We start from the raw sequence: 19117 nt of genomic DNA, 5'->3' as shown, positions 1-19117 counted from the left end.
GATGGCATTAACATGGATTTCTCTGTCTTCTAGTAACTTTTCCCCCTCCCCACTTCTTCATTTCCCCAGTCTGTCCCCCCACTCTCCACTTTTCTTCTCATCTGCCTATCACCTCCCCCCCCACCCCGACTGCTCCTTCCCTTTCTCCCATGGTCCTCTCTCCACTCCTACCAGATTCCTCCTCCTCCTCCTCCTCCAGCCCTTTACCTTTTCCACCAATTATCTCCCAGCTTCTTACTTTATCTTCCTCAATCTTTGTTGTTTGGAAGAATGAAATAAGGTCTCACCGAAACTTACAAAAATGCTTTAAGGGCTTGGTAGGTCAGGTGGAAGGAGGATGTTTCCTCTGAGCGGTACAAGGCTGGGGCACTATTTGAGAATATGAGGTAGGTTTTTTTTTGAAAAATAGTGATGAACAAAAAATGCTGGAGGAATTCAGCAGGTCAGACAACATTTACAGAAAGAAACAAACAGTCATTGTTTCAGGCCTTGATCAGGCTTTTTACAAATTTGGCAAATTGGTTTATTGAGATACAATGAAACACTTTGTTTCAAATGCTATCCATACATCATTTCATCAGAACACTGCACTGATGGCTACAACAAGTGAATGCAGAATAAAGTACCACCTTTACAAAGGAAGTACTGTGCAGGCAGACAACGAGGTGAAAGGCATTAACAAGGTAGTTCGTGAGGTCAAGAATCCAAATTATTGTGATAGGGTATCACAATGTTTGTATTTTTTGCTCAATGGAAAGGGGAACAAGAGAGAATGTCTGGGGTGGGTGGTGTCTTTATCTATGCTGGCTGCTTACAGAGGCAGTAAGAAGAGTAGATAGAGTCCATGGAGGGGAAGCTAGTCAGACCAGAGGACACAGCTTCAGAAAACAAGGACCGAGATGAGGAGGAACTTCTTTAGCCAGAGATTCCAATAGCTAATCAAGTTTATCCAATAACAATGGATGCTATTTGTCTAGTTTAACAACATACTTTACAGGAGTCCCATTAAACAAAATTAAGTCACAAATTTGTTGCGTCTGTGCACAACTACATATATATTAAATAAAAGCATGCACATGTGAGATGGCTTTAACTGGTGTATTCACATTTCAGTGAGAGAGACCAATGCACATGCATAGATAACAGCACCTGTGCAGACAGTAGATCAATACATAGTGTTAAGGGGGAGGGAATCATTGCTCTAAAATAAATAGATCCATACATTACCCTTCTGCCTCCTTTAGATTAATGCACCATAAAAATGTATATGTACAAAATATTCAATTTCCCTTTCACAACCCATATTTCAAATAGACTTATTGTGAAAGCATGTTTATCACTAACTTCACAGTTCTAGAGGTTCAGTCTTGATAGTGGTGCTCTGTTTATTTCAGAATAGTGCTTCTGGATCTGTGGAGTGGCATCGGGTTTGGCAGTTGTCTTGTCTAAGAAATGTTCTTGGTTTCCGGTGTCACGTTGCTATCAGTGATATGAACATGACTGAGAAGTAAGTCTGGTGACTGTAATGTGTCCATCTTGTTGGATGCAATCGACTCAGGTGTGTTCTTCAGTTAAGCATCCAGTATCTGGTCCACATGATGTCTCCATGTCTGATCTCCAACATCCACTCTGTCTGTCAGTGTTCCAGTTCTTGTAGCTATCCTACAGGATGTCTTCTCAGTAATCATGCATTAGGACCTTCTGTCTAATCTCAAAGCTCCTTGCTGCTTCACTTAGCAGCTGGCTGAACTGTTTATTCTTCACTTCCCTCCGTAGGTCTCCGTGGATCTGAAAGATCTCAGATTCCTGTTCATGAACAGCATTGCAGGTGTTTGATTTGTCATCACGTGAACAGAGTTCCAAGGCACACAAAAGAAGTTGTCTGCTTTGTGCCGTAGAGAAATGTCCTCCTTGTCCATAGCTTTAATGGATTTTTTGAACGTTTGGACAAACTACTTTAGACCACCTGGCCAACACATACTCCGACATCAGGATGCTGTTCATTCGACTATTGGTCAGCATTTAATACCATCATTCCCACAATCCTGATTGAGAAGTTTCAGAACCTGGGCCTCTGTACCTCCCTCTGCAATTGGATCCTCAACTTCCTAACTGGAAAACCACAATCTGTGCAGATTGGTGATAACATATCCTCCTCACTGATGATCAACACTGGCACACCTCAGGGTTGTGTGCTTAGCCCACTGATCTACTTATATACTTTGTGGCTAGGCATAACTCAAATACCATTGATAAATTTGCTGACAATACAACCATTGTTGGTAGAATCTCAGGTGGTGACGAGGCGGTGTACAGGAGTGAGATATGCCAACCAGTGGAGTGGTGCCGCAGCAACAACCTGGCATTCAACGTCAGTAAGATGAAAGAGCTGACTGTGGACTTCCGGAACGGTAAGATGAAGGAACACATACCAATCCTCACAGAGGGATCAGAAGTGGAGAGAGTGAGCAGCTTCAAGTTCCTGGGTGTCAAGATCTCTGAGGATCTAATCTGGTCCCAACACATTGATGTAGTCATAGAGGAGGCAAGACAGTGGCTATACTTTATTAGGAGTTTGAAGAGATTTGGCATGTCAACAAATACACTCAAAAACTTCTATAGATGTACTGTGGAGAGCATTCTGACAGGCTGCATCACTGTCTGGTATGGAGGGGCTACTGCACAGGACCGAAAGAAGCTGCAGAAGGTTGTAAATCTAGTCAGCTCCATCTTGGGCACTAGCCTACAAAGTACCTAGGACATCTTTAGGAAGCAGTGTCTCAGAAAGGCAGTGTCCATTGTTAAGGACCTCCAGCACCCAGGGCATGCCCTTTTCTCACTGTTACCATCAGGTAGGAGGTACAGAGGCCTGAAGGCACACACTCAGTGATTCAGGAACAGCTTCTTCCCCTCTGCCATCCGTTTCCTAAATGGACATTGAACCTTTGGACACTACCTCACTTTTTAAAAAATTATACAGTATTTCTGCTCTTGCACATTTTTAAAAACTATTCAATAACATTATTAATTTACTTGTTCATTTATTATTATTTTTATTTTATTTACTATTTTTCTGTTAGATTATGTATTGCATTGAACTGCTGCTGCTAAGTCAACAAATTTCACGTCACATGCCGGTGATAATTGACCTGATTCTGATTCTAACCCTTTCATTGCTGGGTGGTGAGCAGCTGAAAGAAAATGCTTGATGCCATTTCTCTTCATGAACAGTTGGAATTTTTCTGACTTTGTGGTCCGTTGTCACTTACAATTTGTTCTGGTAAACCGTTTCTGGCGAAGATAGTCCTTAGAGTGGAGACCACTTTTTCTGATGTGGTTGACCTCATTGGTTTAACTTCTGGCCATTTCGAATGAGCATCCACAGCAGTCAGAAACGTGGAGTCCATGAATGGCCCAGCAATGTCAATATGTACTCTTTGCCATGGCGATGATGGCCACTCCCACGGGTGTAATAGTGCATTTTGGGATACATTTTGAACTTTTTGGCATTCCAAACAGCTTTCAGCCAAGTCTTTGATCTGCTCATCTTTTCCTTTCTCAAATACCTTCTGATTAGCTTTAAACAGCTGTGACAGCCTCTGGTTAGTGCTACCACGTGGGCTGCAGTTGCCTGTTGATGCCACACTGAGAGCTTTGATTGAGTGCCAGGTAAACTGGATTTTTCTCAACCATTCACATCCACAAATTGCTGGCCCACCACTTTTCAAAACATAAAGCTCTAACTGCTGTGTTTGGCCTCCATATGTCACATTTACCTTCAGTTTGCCTTTGGGAGACACTTTTTCCACCTGCATAGGTTTTTAACATCACTGAGGTCTTTTCAAAATGGTAGCTTTGAAAACAGTCTGTTGTAATCAGCCTCTGGAATTATGGACAAAGCTGACCCTACATCCAGCTCCATTTTCAGTTTTGCACCAGACACATCTGTTGTGATCCATATTATTTTGTGATCTGCTTCAGTCATACTATGCAATTCTAGGCATGACAGCTCACCTTTGTCAGACTATGTTGTCTTATTCTGTTTCACAACAGTAACTTCATGTATTTGCTTAGTTTTGTGTTTGAGACTTTCACTTGCTGTGCTTTTTGTCTGCCTTGCGCATTCTCTCTATGTGACCTTGTTTGTGACACTTGCTGCAGACTTTTTCTTTGAACCAACAGTCATTTGCATTATGGGAGGATATGCCACATCGATAACATTTTTGGCTTTTTACATCAATCAGGGACAATTTGTGCACTTCACATTCTAACCTCCTTTTCTGTAGTTCTGCTGCATCCATTGCTGCAGTGCCTAAAGATGGTCAATGCCCGTTCCAAAGTTAGGTTTCTTTCGGTTAGCCTCTTTTGAGTGCTTTGACTATGCATACCGCATACAAGCCTGTCTCAATGCATCAGAAAGTCCATCTTCAGAGTCACAGTACTGTACTGGGAAAGTTTGCACAGTTCTACAATGTATTCAGAAAGACTTTCATCTTTTGACTGGTTTCTTTTGTAAGATCTAAATCTCTCAGCCATTACCAGTGGTTTAAAGCTCAACTGATTTTGTAAAATAGTAAAAATTTCGTCGGATGTCTTGCTGGCTTTTCAGGGGGTTACTAAGTTGCGTAAGTTAACAATTGTAGGGGCTTTCTTTTGCTCCTTCACGTTGTTCACGTTACAATACAGTTCAACTTTCTCAATGTACGACTCCCAGCCTTCATTAGCGCTATCAAATTCATCACCTTTCCTGACTGAAGCCACCGCCACCATTATTTTCACTTTAAATTCAGCGCGTCTTTCACAGTTACTGACGCGTCTATGACAGCCTTCTCATGCTGTTGAACTCTCGCTGTTTCGTCCCGTAACTGTCTGTGCAGCTCGTGATATTCTCTGACATTCAGGTTCATACTCATCGCCAATTCGTTGTGGCTGTACATATATATTAAATAAAACACGCACGTGAGAAACTGGCGCAGTCACGTTGTAGCCAGAGAGAACAGCGCGCATGCGCTGACAGCAGGTTATTAGGAGGCGAGGGTGCGGGGGTGGGTTGGGATAGGAGGGTCACTATTTTAAAAGAAATAGATCCATACATTTCTGATATCATGTCACGTAAGGACGATCAGTTCAATGAGGTCACTCTCTCTGAAACTGAGATTTGTCATCGGCAGATCTCTGTCAGTGAAGATTGGCAACATCTCCCTTGCACTGGTTATCAGCACGCTCGCACCTCAAGGCTGTAAGCTTAGGCCACTGCCCCACTCCCTATACACACAACTGAGTGACACAGCATAGCTCCGATGCCATCTACAAATTCACCAGTGACACTACCGCCGTTCACACAAAATGGTGAAGGAACTCAGCATCTATGGAAAAGAGTACAGTCGACGTTTTGGGCCGAGACCCTTCATCAGTCCTGCTGTGCTCCTTCAGCATTGTGTGTGTGTTGCTTGGATTTACTGTATCTGCAGATTTTCTCGTTTGTGCTTACACTACTGCTACTGGACAAACCATAGGTAGTCTGGAGTGAGAGAGAGGACATCTAGTTAATTGGTGCCGGAGGAAAAACAGCCTATTGTTCAGTGCCAAAATTCAATAGCTGGTTGTTGACTTCAGGAAGGAGGACAAACATGCACCTGTCTGCATCGGGAGAAATTGGCAGAGGATAGAGTCAACAGCTTTAAATGTTTGGACCCAGCACATAGATGCAATCATAAAGTACATACATCAGCATCTTTGCCTTCTTAGGAGGTTTGGTTTGTCATCAAACACCGACAAACTTCAATGATGTACTGTAGAAAGTATCCTGACTGGTTGCAATATTCTCTGGTATAGTAATTCAAATGTACAGGGATGTAAACAGTTGCAAAGTGTAGTGTACACTGCCCGATACGTTACAGGAACATCTCTCCAAACTACTGATGACATCCACAGGAGGTGCTGCCTCGAGAAAGCAACATCTATCACCAAAGATCACCGCCTGGGCCATGCCATCTTTTCACAGCTCCCATCAAGGCATGAAGTTCCACTTCACCAGGTTCAAGAAGAGCCATTTCCTTTCAATCATTCTGGTCTTAGCAAAACTTACAGTTTAGCACACAATGACCACTTCCCACTAAAATGGACATTGTTTTGTTCTAAATGTGATTTCTTTAAGAATCTTGCATAATCTATGTTTAATTTTAGGTGTGAAGACTTTTTAATATGCTACATCTACAATGCTGCTGCAAATTAAATTTTTCAATGCATCTGTGCATACATGTACTTGCACATTATATAATAAGCTCATCTTTGACTTAGAGGTAAGTTTTAAAAAACTTTTAAAAAAGAACAAGACAAAGATTCAGAAGAAGGAATTCTCAACCTTATGGATTTGACAGCTCAAAGAACTATGAAGAGACTAAATCTGGATAACAACCAATAATGAACCAACCCTCTTAAACCAGAAAGGTTCCAAATTCAAACATCCAGGCAAACTCATTATTCCAGTATCGAAGAAGCAGACACTATGATGGATCTGTCATTGCTGCAAAAGGAGAGGGCCACGCCAGTCATAATAAAGAGGCCCTAAATCCAATCTACTGCAAACTGCCAAATAGTGGGAGATGAGGATCGACATGGGAAGGAAGCTGCAGTTCCCGAAGGTGGTGCAAACCACACTTTGACCAGACATCTTAGCGTGGTTCACTGAAGACAAGAAAATCAGCCTGGTGGAGCTCATAGTACCAGGGAGGAAGGATGTGAGGAGGCTTACAAGAGGAAGACCCTGAAGAACCAGCCCTTAGTCCACTCTTCTAAACTCCACCAAGTAATAGGCCCAGAGCCATCAAATGCTCCTCATACACTAACCTTTTCATTCCCAGAATCATTCTCGTGAACCTTGTCTGGACCCTCTCCAATGTCAGCACATCGTTTCTTAGAAAAGGGGTCCAAAACTGCTCACAATATTCCAAGTGTGGTGTGACCAGTACTTTATAAAGCCTAAACATTACATCCTTGCTTTTATATTTTAGTCCTCTTGAAATGAATGTGAACATTCTATTTGCCTTCCTTACCACTGACTCAACCTGCAAGTTAGCTTTTAGGAAATCTGCAAGAGGACTCCAAAGTCCCTCTGCATCTCTGATTTTTGAAATTTCTCCATTTAGAAAATAGTCTACACTTTTATTCCTTTTACCAAAGTACGTTTGTACATGGCCATACACTTCCCGACACTATATACTATCTGCCACTTTGCCCATTCTCCCAATTTCTCTGCAGTCCTCCTGCAGACTCCCTGCTACTCAAAACTACCTGCCGTTCTACCCATCTCCCTATCATCTGCAAACTTGGCCACACCACCATCAATTCCATCATCCAAATCACTGATATATAATGCGAAAAGAAGTGGTCTCAACACTGACCCCTGTGGAACACTACTAGTCAGAAAAAGCCCCTTTTATTCCCAGTCATTGCCTCCTGCCAGTCAGCCAATCTTCTATCTATTCCACAAGCCCTTCCACTGGTACTGAGCGGGCAACGTAGCCTTCAGGACAGTCCATCTTTGTCTGTTTCCCTAACTATACCTACATGTCATTTTCCCCTAAATTGAATATTGTCCGTAAATCTTCGGAATTCTCCACACAACGGCGTACGAGCTCCTGCTCTTGGAGCTCGCCGGCCGAACGTTTTTCCAACATTCCCCAGGTGCCACTTGGAAGACGGCGCCTTCGGGGGGCAGCCCTGTGGACAATTGATTCCAGGCCAGTTGCCGGTCTTACCCAACTGAGGTGTTACGGGAGAAGGAACATCAGGGTTTCACTGCGGCGGATGTACGGATGGAGGTCTCTACAGCCGAGTGATCGCACTCTCAGTGGTGGGGATAGTTTGCTGTCGATTCTCGGAATAAAAAGTGATGCGTTAGACTGCAATATCATAACAGCGACAGTTAAGTTTCACTGTGAAATGGGTGACATCTCTCTGGAGAGACCGAGAGGGGACAAAGAGTGGGGGAGGGACAGAGAGAGAGAGAGAGAATGTATCATGTCGAACTGTCGGGTAAATAGTTTTGATTGAATGGTCTCTTTGGGTGCTAATACTTTTTTTGCTGAAGTGGTGAGGGGGAGGGGAACGTTGCTTCCTTGATGCTTGCGCAGGAGAGTGGGGAGAGGGGCTTTGTGGTTCTAACGCTTTTCTGTCATCCATTCGTTTCGGGTTCTGTTTTTCGTGGATATCTGTGAAGATTTAAGTATTCAGTAGTATACTATATATATATATTCTCAATAAGGAGCTCTCTGAATCACTGAAATACATTCAAGGCTAGGCAAGACTTCGTTGTCCTTTGTGGAGGTGAGAATTATCAGGAACAAGTGGGAAACCATAACTACGATGAAGATGAGGCATGACATTTGTCGAGGCTATGTAGCATCCATGCGAAGACCACCTGACTCAAAAAGTTACTTCCCCAAACAGCAAGGCTGATCAACACCACGCATCCACTCCACCACTACTTTATTTCCTGTCAGTCACCTTCTGTGCATCCTAGTGTCACTTCAGGAACATACAATGTACAAACGTTTGTATATAACCTATCTTAGATAATTATATTTCAAAGATTCAAAGGTTCATTTTATCAAAGTATGTACACAAAATACAATTCTTCTCCAGATAGCAATGAAATACAGAAAAATCATGAAAGTAATTGAAAGATATCATCCCCTCCTCCGCACAAAAGAAACAAAACTCGCAAACAGATCCCAAATCCCCAACCCCTCCATCTAAAAAAGGTAACATATCACCCACCTGCCAACCGACAAGAAAAAACACAGAACAACTCAAGGAGACCATATAAACTACCATCCACACCTATAATCACGTCTCAGAATTTTGAAAATCTCCATCAGCATCGAGGAGAGGGCTAGCTTGAACTCAGTCCCTCCACAGGGAGTGACTGACCCACAGCCTTCATCCGACCACCTTTGGCTTCCAGAACTCCAACCTAACTCTTGAACACCATCCGAAGCAGCCCCTCCACCTCCAGACCGATTCAAAGTCCATTTATTATCAAAGAATGTGTAAATTATAAATTTTGTGATTTGTCTGCTTACAAGCAGCCACAAAAGCAAGAAACCCAATGAACCAAATAAAAAATATAAAATACATAGTGTTGTTTATTTTCTTGTGGTGCATTGGATTCGAATTAACAATTGATTTGTCCATCTTTATACTCGAGTACAGGAAATGACACAAGAACAATCTTAAATGGCAGAGCTGGATCAGTTGGTCAAGCAGCCTATTCCTGCTTCTTTTTCTTAGGTCCTATTGAACCACACGGACTGCTTGCAGCTGTCATGAATTAATAAACAGGGCAATCACAATACCAGTTTGCACAAGCGAGAATGAGATCTATGCGATCTTAAAGGTTCTTCTCAAGTATACTGTCAAAAGTATGCCACTTGGGTAGGTGTATAATTAGTCAATGTAAGTATAATCTATCTGAAATACTAGAATGACTGGTAATAAAAATATTGCTTTAAATTTTAATTAAGGAGAAAAATCATTCAAAGAATTTAACCTCACTCCATGCAACACCCTCTCATTTTTATACTTTAGTGGCAGCTTAGATTAAAATATTCAAAGTTCAGGGTGGGTTTGGGACTAGTAGTATCTGAATCAGGTAATCACCTTTTTCAGGTAGTTATCAGTACACACAAGACTCAACACAAAAATGTAATTTTAATAATTTATCTCAGTAGACCAAATGAACTGATCGACTGAGAATGGGAATATAAGAATGTGCTTTGAGGCACATCAAGAATGGACAGCTTTATTTGGTTAAAACACAAAGAATTCATTATTCCAGATGTACTATCAAGAATTCAGACTGTCTAGAATATGTACCATCCTTTTTTGTCCTCGATCTGAAGATGAGTGTGAAATAATAAAAACAGACCAGAGTAAGCTGTTAACAAAAACAGTGGTTTCATAATCACTTTTCATAGAAACTAACTTTTTCCCTCACTTCCACCCCCACTCACCTTATGCATGTTAAGTCACAATTCTTAAAAAAAGAATTCTCTCTAAAAATGTCATTGTAGGATATGAACTCCTGCTTTCAAATCAGTATTCCAAGCTTCTGGATGCTAGTTCAGTAACTGAAGACATTCATGATTAAAACACTAATTATTTGCTCCTCACAAAGATATTTTATGTGATGTGAGCTTTAGGATTAAAATGATAGAATGTTCTATGATTGTAACAAATTCAGATACCCCAACCTCTTTTCGACAACGCAATGTTCTGATTTAATCACTATCACCAGTTAAAAAGATTAGAAGAATCAGTATCAGCAATTTATTTGAAATAAGGTGAATTGTTTATGCGAAAGAACTGCAATTCTATAGAAAAATAAGTCTCTGTGGCTACTCCCTACAATAGTTGAGGTATTCACAAAGAAGCCAGGTTCTTCAAAATCTCTTCTTAATCTTTATTCCCTCTATAACTACCTGCATGAAATATAAGTCTCAAGGTGCATTTTTCCAAGCACAAATAAAAAGGCTTAACAGATGTCAAAGTCGTCATGTTGGGTTTTATTCTACAGCAAACTTAATTCTTGTTGGGCTTTTCTTCAAAGCAAATTCTATCAACAGGTGAAAGTTAACAAAACCCATGTAGTTATCTGTACAGTTGCGGTAATACACACTGATGAAACAAATAATATATAAATACCAATGTGGATATTACATGACAAAGCAAAATAGGTACATGCACAATGAACACTCTGCTAGGAACCATTCTGATGCACTTCTGATGTTTTTGTTTTTAACTTAGCAAAGTTCTGGTATCTATAAAATTTGGCTTCCTCCCTCGTTAAATGGTCAGCTTGATTATACGTTAAGGGAAGGGCATTCATATGACAGTAATGTATGTTACTTATCTAGTCTCTGTAAGCTGTTAGTATGCTATCATAAAACAGATTACAAAAAAATCCTTGACATCAGTTGCATTTCTGCAGTTAGTTTAAATCCCAGGCGAGCACACATAGTGTACCTTTGAAAAAGCCACATGCCTCAAAAACAGAACACTATCATTGGACTAAACAAGTAAAAAACATTAGGATTGTATAACTTTGGTCATCCATGCCTAGACCATTCGTGCAGCCGAAGGATGGATGGATGAACAGCAAAGGCGACACTGCTGCAACATGCAGACTGACTACTGAAGTGGGACAATTCAGTCAGTTCCAGCAAGAAAGAGACCTCTTTGTTCATAATTCAAATGTGGCAGATTAGATTGTACTAAATCAGGAAGCCAACTATTCTTCAAAATTAGTTGGGCTTTTTCCTTTACATCCAATAGTTCAAGAAATTACAACAGCAGCAATCATTTTTGTCTTTTTACAGAGAAGTAAAAATAAAACAAAGAAACCACACACCCAACCTTTCACCTGCCTATAGCACAAACTGAAGGAATAAAAGAAGGCCCATTATTGTCAGTCAATGGCAGCCAAAATCAATCAAGGAGATTGGGAAGAAAGGAAATTAGAAGGAAAGACAATAGCATGCACCAACCAAATATCTTTTAAGCCTACATTTAATTTTAGGTTATGTATTAACCTTCAATCACAGTATGTACAGTTTAGAATGGCATTATGAAATTGCACTGATATCTAAATATGAACCTGATTTTTGTAGTTTTATTCTTATAAGATACAATATTATATACGTCGGGTATTGAAAATGGTTGCCATTCCAAGTTACAATTCACAAAACTATGGGCTATAAATGGTACGTCATTTCCAAACCAGGGTTTGCCCATGTTGGGTATTGCTTGTCTACTGTCAGTCAGACATTTTGCCTTAAAAAAAAAAATCACATTCTAAAAGCATAATTTATTAACTGTGCAGTTGTCTACATTTTAGAACGAAAAAAAGATACTAATGCATCAAAATTACTTCAAATTTTCTTCACTAATTTGTCCCAGTAATGTAGGCATGTTCCCCCCCCAAACAAAAAAAGAAATGCACCTGAACATAATGTATTCAGCGTAACATGCCAATTCTTGAGATATTGTTCACTTTGTGTACTTACTTTACTATTAAACGAGGGTAATTTCTAAAAAGGAAATGCATTGTAAATATGCATTTCAAAACTCCAATGCAAATGCAAATATAAAACTCCAATATTTGAAAATGAAACTTGTAACAACGGAACATGCTTTTCCTGCTATACATTTAGCGTAGACCTTGTAAATGTCTTCTTGAATCCGATTCAATGTTATCTAAAGGTTAAAAAAGATCCTACACAAATGTTAGTGTTTTTATAAAATAAATTTGACAATATGAAGTAATTTTTGAATTATAAAAAGTTTGATTTTTTGAGTTTTTTAATTGCAAATGCAGCTAGAACTAAAAACATTGGTATTATCTCATTCTTGTAATAGAAATAAAATACATTACTAAAATGAAAAAGATCATGATGAGAACTTATAGAAAAATACCATTTTGTTTGCTAACAATGTCATTTCCTCAAAGGACAAACCAATTAATTTATACTTACATGACTTTGGTCAAAAATAAGAAAATAAAATAAAAACTAAATTTACAGAGTTGAATTTCTGCTGTTGCACTTTCCTCAGCTGCACCACTAATACTTTTGCCATGTTAAAAATACAAAGGCAACTGAAGATATCTGAATTGTTCCAGTCATCATGACTTATGAAACCAAAATTATTTTCTATGTACAACAGTGTAAAATATATCAAGGAAAATCACATGGACAACTATCCCATTGAAAAGAAATAATTCCTTTCTTTGAGTGCCCTACAAAAGCTATCCCAGGAGACCAACTTTAGTTCCTTTGCCTGCATAAAGCATCAAGAGTTAATGAGACCTTTTAAAATCTTCTCTAACTTGGGGAGAGAAATACTATAGTGCTACAAAAGTTGACGTTCCTTTTTGGGATAGAATGGGACTGAAATTTCAACTCAAACACAAATCAACAAGAAATGAATAAAAGTCAAAAGATGATTTAAATATGCAATCCTATTTTTGTTCATCATTAAGTACAACAACCATACCAATGCAACTGGAAGAAAGATCCGCACTAAAACACCAGACTTATCTAAGATTTATGGATACCAGGAATCATGGAGGATAATGCTGACTACTATACTAAGGGACAAGTCTACAACTTGGAGACTGAGAGACTCATGAACTTTGAAGCCAGTTCAAGATGGAAGCATTTTGGTCATTGTTATTCATGAGATTCTCTGATTATATTTACATATATTTCACAAGGTGAACAGTTTTATGTTGGTCCATCCCAAATGGTAGTAATGTTAAGCCACCATGGATTAAAAAAAATAGTTGGGGTCAGGAATGCCAAGAATTTATTCACAAAGCATACAGAAGAGTTGCAAAATTTTCGGAAGTATTTGATCAGCTTAAGAAAGGACAATAATATAAGGAGTAATTCAGGGAAACCAAAGCATCATGATTAAAGCTCTAGGTCTTAGAAGTTTACTTAGTCAGTGATAACCTGATAAACTGGCTTGCTCCCCAAGGAAGGTGACATTTTGCTTGCCCAATTCCTCTCAATGCTTTGTGCTCTTTTGGTGCACTGATAGGGCTGCCCTAATGGAAAATTTTGCTCAACTTTGACTAATTCTGTTGCTCTATTTTGGCAGGGAATTTCTTGGGCAATTCGGCCTGATACAAGAGTCTATTCTTGATTCTTACTTGAAATACGTCAGAAGTCAGTTACTGTTAATATTACGAAGGGAAGGAAAATACAAAATAAAACTGAACAGTTGGAAAGATCAGGTTCATTCAACAGATTCAGAGTCACAGGCAGTGCCGGGAAATAAAGCGATTTGTGATTTGTTTCATGCCAACAGCCATAAAAAGGCATGAAGTTGGAAAAATAATACAAAAATCACAAACAAGCTTTGAGATGATGGTAAAATTAAAACTAAAGATAGTCACCAAAGGATGTGTAATGGGAATATCGCTGTTACTCAAGTGTTTCAAGTGATGTACTCTTAGTGCACGGCTTACAGTACATATTCATAATATGTGCAGGATAAAGATAACTGCTGACCATTGATTTACACAGTTATACAGATCCTATCCAATAGTTCCTGCCATTGCACGTTATAAGATCATGTGACAAAATTATTCTAGGTAGTCAAACTCAGAAGGCAAACTTAAACTGCAAGGTTTCTCCTTCCTTTTCACATGAATACATTCAGAGGAAATAGTAACGTAGACCCGCTATATTACACATTAGATTTTAGTTCTAATTCAAAAATAGAATTATGTTCATTTGCAACTCGCATCAAAAAAATTGAATGAAGTTGAAATCAGTGGATTTTTCCATGATCCAATGACAGTAGATTCTCAGAGGAAACTTAAGCTATGATTATCATTCTCAGCTGATCTTCACCCTGGCGGTAATATTTGCTCAGTTCATGCTAAAGGAGGACATGGACACTCATTTCAATGACAGGACAAAAAGTCTGGCAAAGATATACAACACACCATCTCCTGCACTTCCAGCTTCAAGACAAGTAATATTTAGAGTATTAGGAAAAGAAAATCGGAAAATAAAAACAAGAGTTAGAAACAAAAACGAGAAAGCACAGAGTAAAAAATTAACAGGTGTATAATACAATAACTTCGGAATCTTCCACCAAAAGGCAGTCTTACAGATGCCCAAAAAGCATGTTCGTGCCTCTTTAGTGTTGCCATGCAAATACGTTTCCATTTGGCATATAACACAGGTTTCCTCAAACAATGTAAAAATCAAAAATTGATCTCTGGCAGAACTTGCAACAAAAGAAGTCTTTCATCTTCTGCAGTAGCGGAAGTCCAGTCCAGTGAGACATCATTTCTCTTAGCAACCAACTTGACAGGTTTAAACAATTAACTAAGATACAGTTTATGGCAATGACATTACTTTAGAAATTCAAGAAACAGCATTCACTAGTATATAATACTTAAAATAATATCTGTCACTAACACTCAGAGAAGTATGTATATTACATACTTCAAATTTAAAGATGATAAAAGTTTAACCTAGAATCAGTGCTGTGTCACTTGACATCATCACTGGACTGTCCAAAGACACTACAGGCCTTCTTCTATTCATTAGGTCACATGTTAAACAGGCATCACATAATAATTAAGTAACAGCTGTAAGTTTAAAGCTAAGCAACTGCATATATTTACGTAGGAACAAACACTGATGTGCAGCAAATTTTCACTCCAAGGGTACATGGATTTCAAAATTTCAGCAGAAAGGTCTCTGAAGAGGCACGCCTTCATCTGTCTAAAGAAACATGACTGCTATCCGTTAGCTGTGACTTGATACGTCTGACGATGAGCTACTGTTGCTATTCGTCGTCTGGGCCCTTTTTATATACAAATTCAATAACTTCATCTGCAAAAGATAGAGGCAGATATCAGCTATTAAATCAACAATACATGTAAATATTTAGTTTGAAGAAGGAAGAATATATTCTTTTGACATTCACATTTTTAAGGTTAAAAGAGATACAAATTTCTTAATCCCAAGTTAAATATCAAGAGACAATTTCTGAATTTTTTTAAACAGCAGTTAGATTGCCTCTGTTCACCTTTATTGCAAGGTAAAACTAACAGTTATTTCCAGCATTTCCACTCCTGTTGAATTTGGAAAGTTTACTGCTGTGAATGATACCTTGTTCCTCCACAGGCACTGCTATTGCAGGTTTCAACAGACTGTGCACAAAAAACACAATAATGCAACAAATATAAGCTTATAATGATCAATAATAAAGACAGCTGTAAAATCCTAAACATTTTCCAGTCAGAAACAACTGTGCTTTTAATGATGCTAAAAGTGATAATTACCTAACAGACTCATGGACCCAAAAAACTAAGACTCACTCATTTTCAAAGTTTAGAAACAAGCCTGATGAAAGGCTTTTGGCCTGAAATATAACTGTTCTTTTTCACTCAGATGTAGCTTGACCTACTGCATTTTACCTCCATTTTTTGCTTTTATTTCCCATTTCTAGTCTTTTTGATTTTCATTTGGGGAAGAAATGACAATTAAAGAATATCCACTGTCACGCTGCAGACTTGTACTATATGCGCTATGGAAAATGAATCAGCATCCAAGTACACATTCTTTCTGACCTGCATGTTGCAATTACTGGCCCTTTACTCAGATGTTTCTCATCTCCAGCCCCATCCACCCCTCCACTCGGTCCACACGCTCTTCCTGCTGGTTCTCCTCTCCCAATGTTTCCATCTATCCTCCTCAACTCCCTCCTTTGATTCCATACTTCACCTTCTTCTGCTATCAGATTTTATCAGTCCTCTGTCACCTCCCCTATCAATTCCCACTCTTTCCTCCTCCATCTGCCTATCAGCCCTCCTCACTAAGGTCCACCTGTCACTTGCTCTTCCCCTCACCTTTTTATACTGACCATCACTTGGCTAAACTTCAGTCCAGATGAAGTCTTAACCGGAAATCTTGACTGCACCTCCATCCACAGATGTTATCTGACTCTTTACTTCCCCCAGCATCTTGTTCATTGCATTAACATATACTAAATACTCAGCATATTCTTATTTCTATTATTTTGACATGATAGCATTTAAACACAACTTCAAGGTTTTAACTTGTGCTCAAAGGTGACATGGCAAAAGAATATTGAAATGTATCAGGACTGTGTGATTGAACCTACCTTACTTCCGGTGAGCTGTGCAAGGTAAGGTTTCAGCTCCTCTCCAATTACAGAATAAATTGCTACCAAGCAAAACACACTTGCTTTACGCACACTGCTTTCTGTGTTGTCATATCCCTACAACAAAAACAGTGATTTGAAAATAGTAAATGTAAAGGACTGAAAGCAGAAATATTTTAAGTACACTAACAGAACTACAGAAACTTGTACTCAGTGACATACGTCCATTTAGGCTCACTGAAGGAGCAGGCAGGCTCATTCCCAATCCTACTCCTCATCCACAATTCCTTATATCTAAACACCTAACTCTTTAAAAGTTATTTATGGAATCAGCATGTGCCAACTCTTTGGGAAGATGTTCTGATTGCTCTAGGTGAAGAATCCTTCTAATTTCTAGCTCTTATGCCAATAAATTTTAACCTATCATCTCCAGTTATTGATTAACTATTTTCTGGCAAGACCATACATCTTGAAAGCTTGTCCTCAACCAGCCTTTCACCTCATTGATCATCGCTTTTATCATCTTGAAATTTCTAAGGACCCTTAACAATAGCTTCAGAGTGTATGTTACAAATTATAATAAACCAGGTTGAAATTACTTATAAAAACTGGAAAAAATGTAATAGACCCAATGCAATTCTTGGAAACAGCTCAGGAAACCACTATCCATAATGAGAAACATCCTTCATTCTAGCACTCCTCAATTCTAGTAAAGGAAATAATTATTCAAACCAAATTGGAACCAAAATTCAAATTGGAAGTCAGAAACAGGAAAGGGGCAATAAGTCTACTGGGTGTTTTTTAATAGACTCCCCCCCCCCCCCCCACAATAGTAACAAGGATATTGAGGAGCAGATAGGAAGGCACATTCTGGAACAGTGCAATAATAATAGGGTTGTTATGTTGGGAGATTTTAACTTTCCCAATATTGATTGGCATCTCCTTAGCACAAAGGGTTTAGATGGGGTGGAGTTTGTTAGGTGTGTTCAGGGAGGTTTCCTGACACAAAATTAAATAAGCCAACTAGAAGAGTGGCTGTACTTGGTCTGGTACTGAGAAATGAACCTGGTCAGGTGTCAGATCTCACAGAGAGAGCATTTTGGAGGTAGTGACCACAACTCCATCTCCTTCACCATAGAGCTGGAGAGGGATAATAGAAAATTTGGGAAAACATTTAATTCAGAATCAGTTTTATTATCACCGGCATGTCACATGAAATTTGTTAACTTAGCAGCAGCAGTTCAATGCAATACATAATACAGAAGAAAAAAATAAATAAACAAGTAAATTAATTACATGTATTGAATAGCTTAGAAAATAAATGTGCAAAAACAGAAATACTGTATCTTAAAAAAAGTGAGGCAGTGTCCAAAGATTCAATGTCCATTTAGGAATCGGATGGCAGAGGGGAAGAAGCTGCCCTGAGTCACTGAGTGTGTGCCTTCAGGCTTCTGTACCTCCTACCTGATGGCAACAGTGAGAAAAGGGCATGCCCTGGGTGCTGGAGGTCTTTAATAATGGACGCTGTCTTTCTGAGACACTGCTCCCTGAAGATGTCCTAGGTACTTTGTAAGCTAGTGCCCAAGATGGAGCTGACTAGATTTACAACCTTCTGCAGTTTCTTTCAGTCCTGTGCAGTAGCCCCTCCATACCAGACAGTGATGCAGCCCGTCAGAATGCTCTCCACAGTGCAACTACAGAAGTTTTTGAGTGTATTTGTTGGCATGCTAAATCTCTTCAAACTCCCAATGAAGTATAGCCGCTGTCTTGCCTTCTCTATGACTACATCAATGTGGTGGGACCAGGTTAGATCCTCAGAGATCTTGACACCTAGGAACTTGAAGCTGCTCACTCTCTCCACTTCTGATCCCTCTATGAGGACTAGTATGTGTTCCTTTGTCTTACTTTTCCATGAAGTCCAAAATCAGCTCTTTCGTCTTACTGACGTTGAGTGCCACGTTGTTGCTGCGGCACCACTCCACTAGTTGGCATATCTGACTCCTGTACGCCCTCTCGTCACCACCTGAGATTCTACCAACAATGGTTGTATCGTCAGCAAATTTACAGATGAGTTCGAGCTATGCCTAGCCAGACAATCATGTGTATATAGAGGGTAGAGCAGTGGGCTAAGCACACACCCTGAGGTGCACCAGTGTCGATCGCCAGCGAGGAGGATATGTTATCACCAAACCGCACAGATTGTGGTCTTCCAGTTAGGAGGTCAAGAATCTAATTGCAGAGGGAGGTACAGAGGCCCAAGTTCTGCAGCTTCTCAATCAGGATTGTGGGAAAGATGGTATGAAATGCTGAGCTATAGTCAATGAACAGCATCCTGACATAGGTGTTTGTGTTGTCCAGGTGGTCTAAAGCCACGTGGAGAGCCGTTGAGATTGCGTCTGCCGTT

The 19117-nt window shown here is 39.5% G+C and overlaps 1 protein-coding gene across 9 annotated transcripts in view; it reads right to left on the bottom strand.

Annotated features, from left to right (window-relative positions):
* Positions 1-10549: 10549 nt before the first annotated feature.
* clasp1a (cytoplasmic linker associated protein 1a) overlaps positions 10550-19117 on the bottom strand; it is a 296574-nt gene continuing 288006 nt past the window's right edge. For all 9 annotated transcript variants that reach the window (XM_072258680.1, XM_072258685.1, XM_072258683.1 and 6 more), the window contains 2 exons: positions 16714-16830; positions 10550-15419 (listed from right to left, as the gene is read on the bottom strand). In XM_072258680.1, the coding sequence (XP_072114781.1) occupies positions 15333-15419; positions 16714-16830 (204 nt within the window). In that variant the 3' untranslated portion in view covers positions 10550-15332. The remainder of the gene's footprint in view (positions 15420-16713; positions 16831-19117) is intronic.

The sequence above is a fragment of the Mobula birostris genome, chromosome 5 (assembly GCF_030028105.1).
Source record: "Mobula birostris isolate sMobBir1 chromosome 5, sMobBir1.hap1, whole genome shotgun sequence".
NCBI classification, from domain to species: domain Eukaryota; kingdom Metazoa; phylum Chordata; class Chondrichthyes; order Myliobatiformes; family Myliobatidae; genus Mobula; species Mobula birostris.
This window is presented reverse-complemented; position numbering and strand designations above follow the sequence as displayed.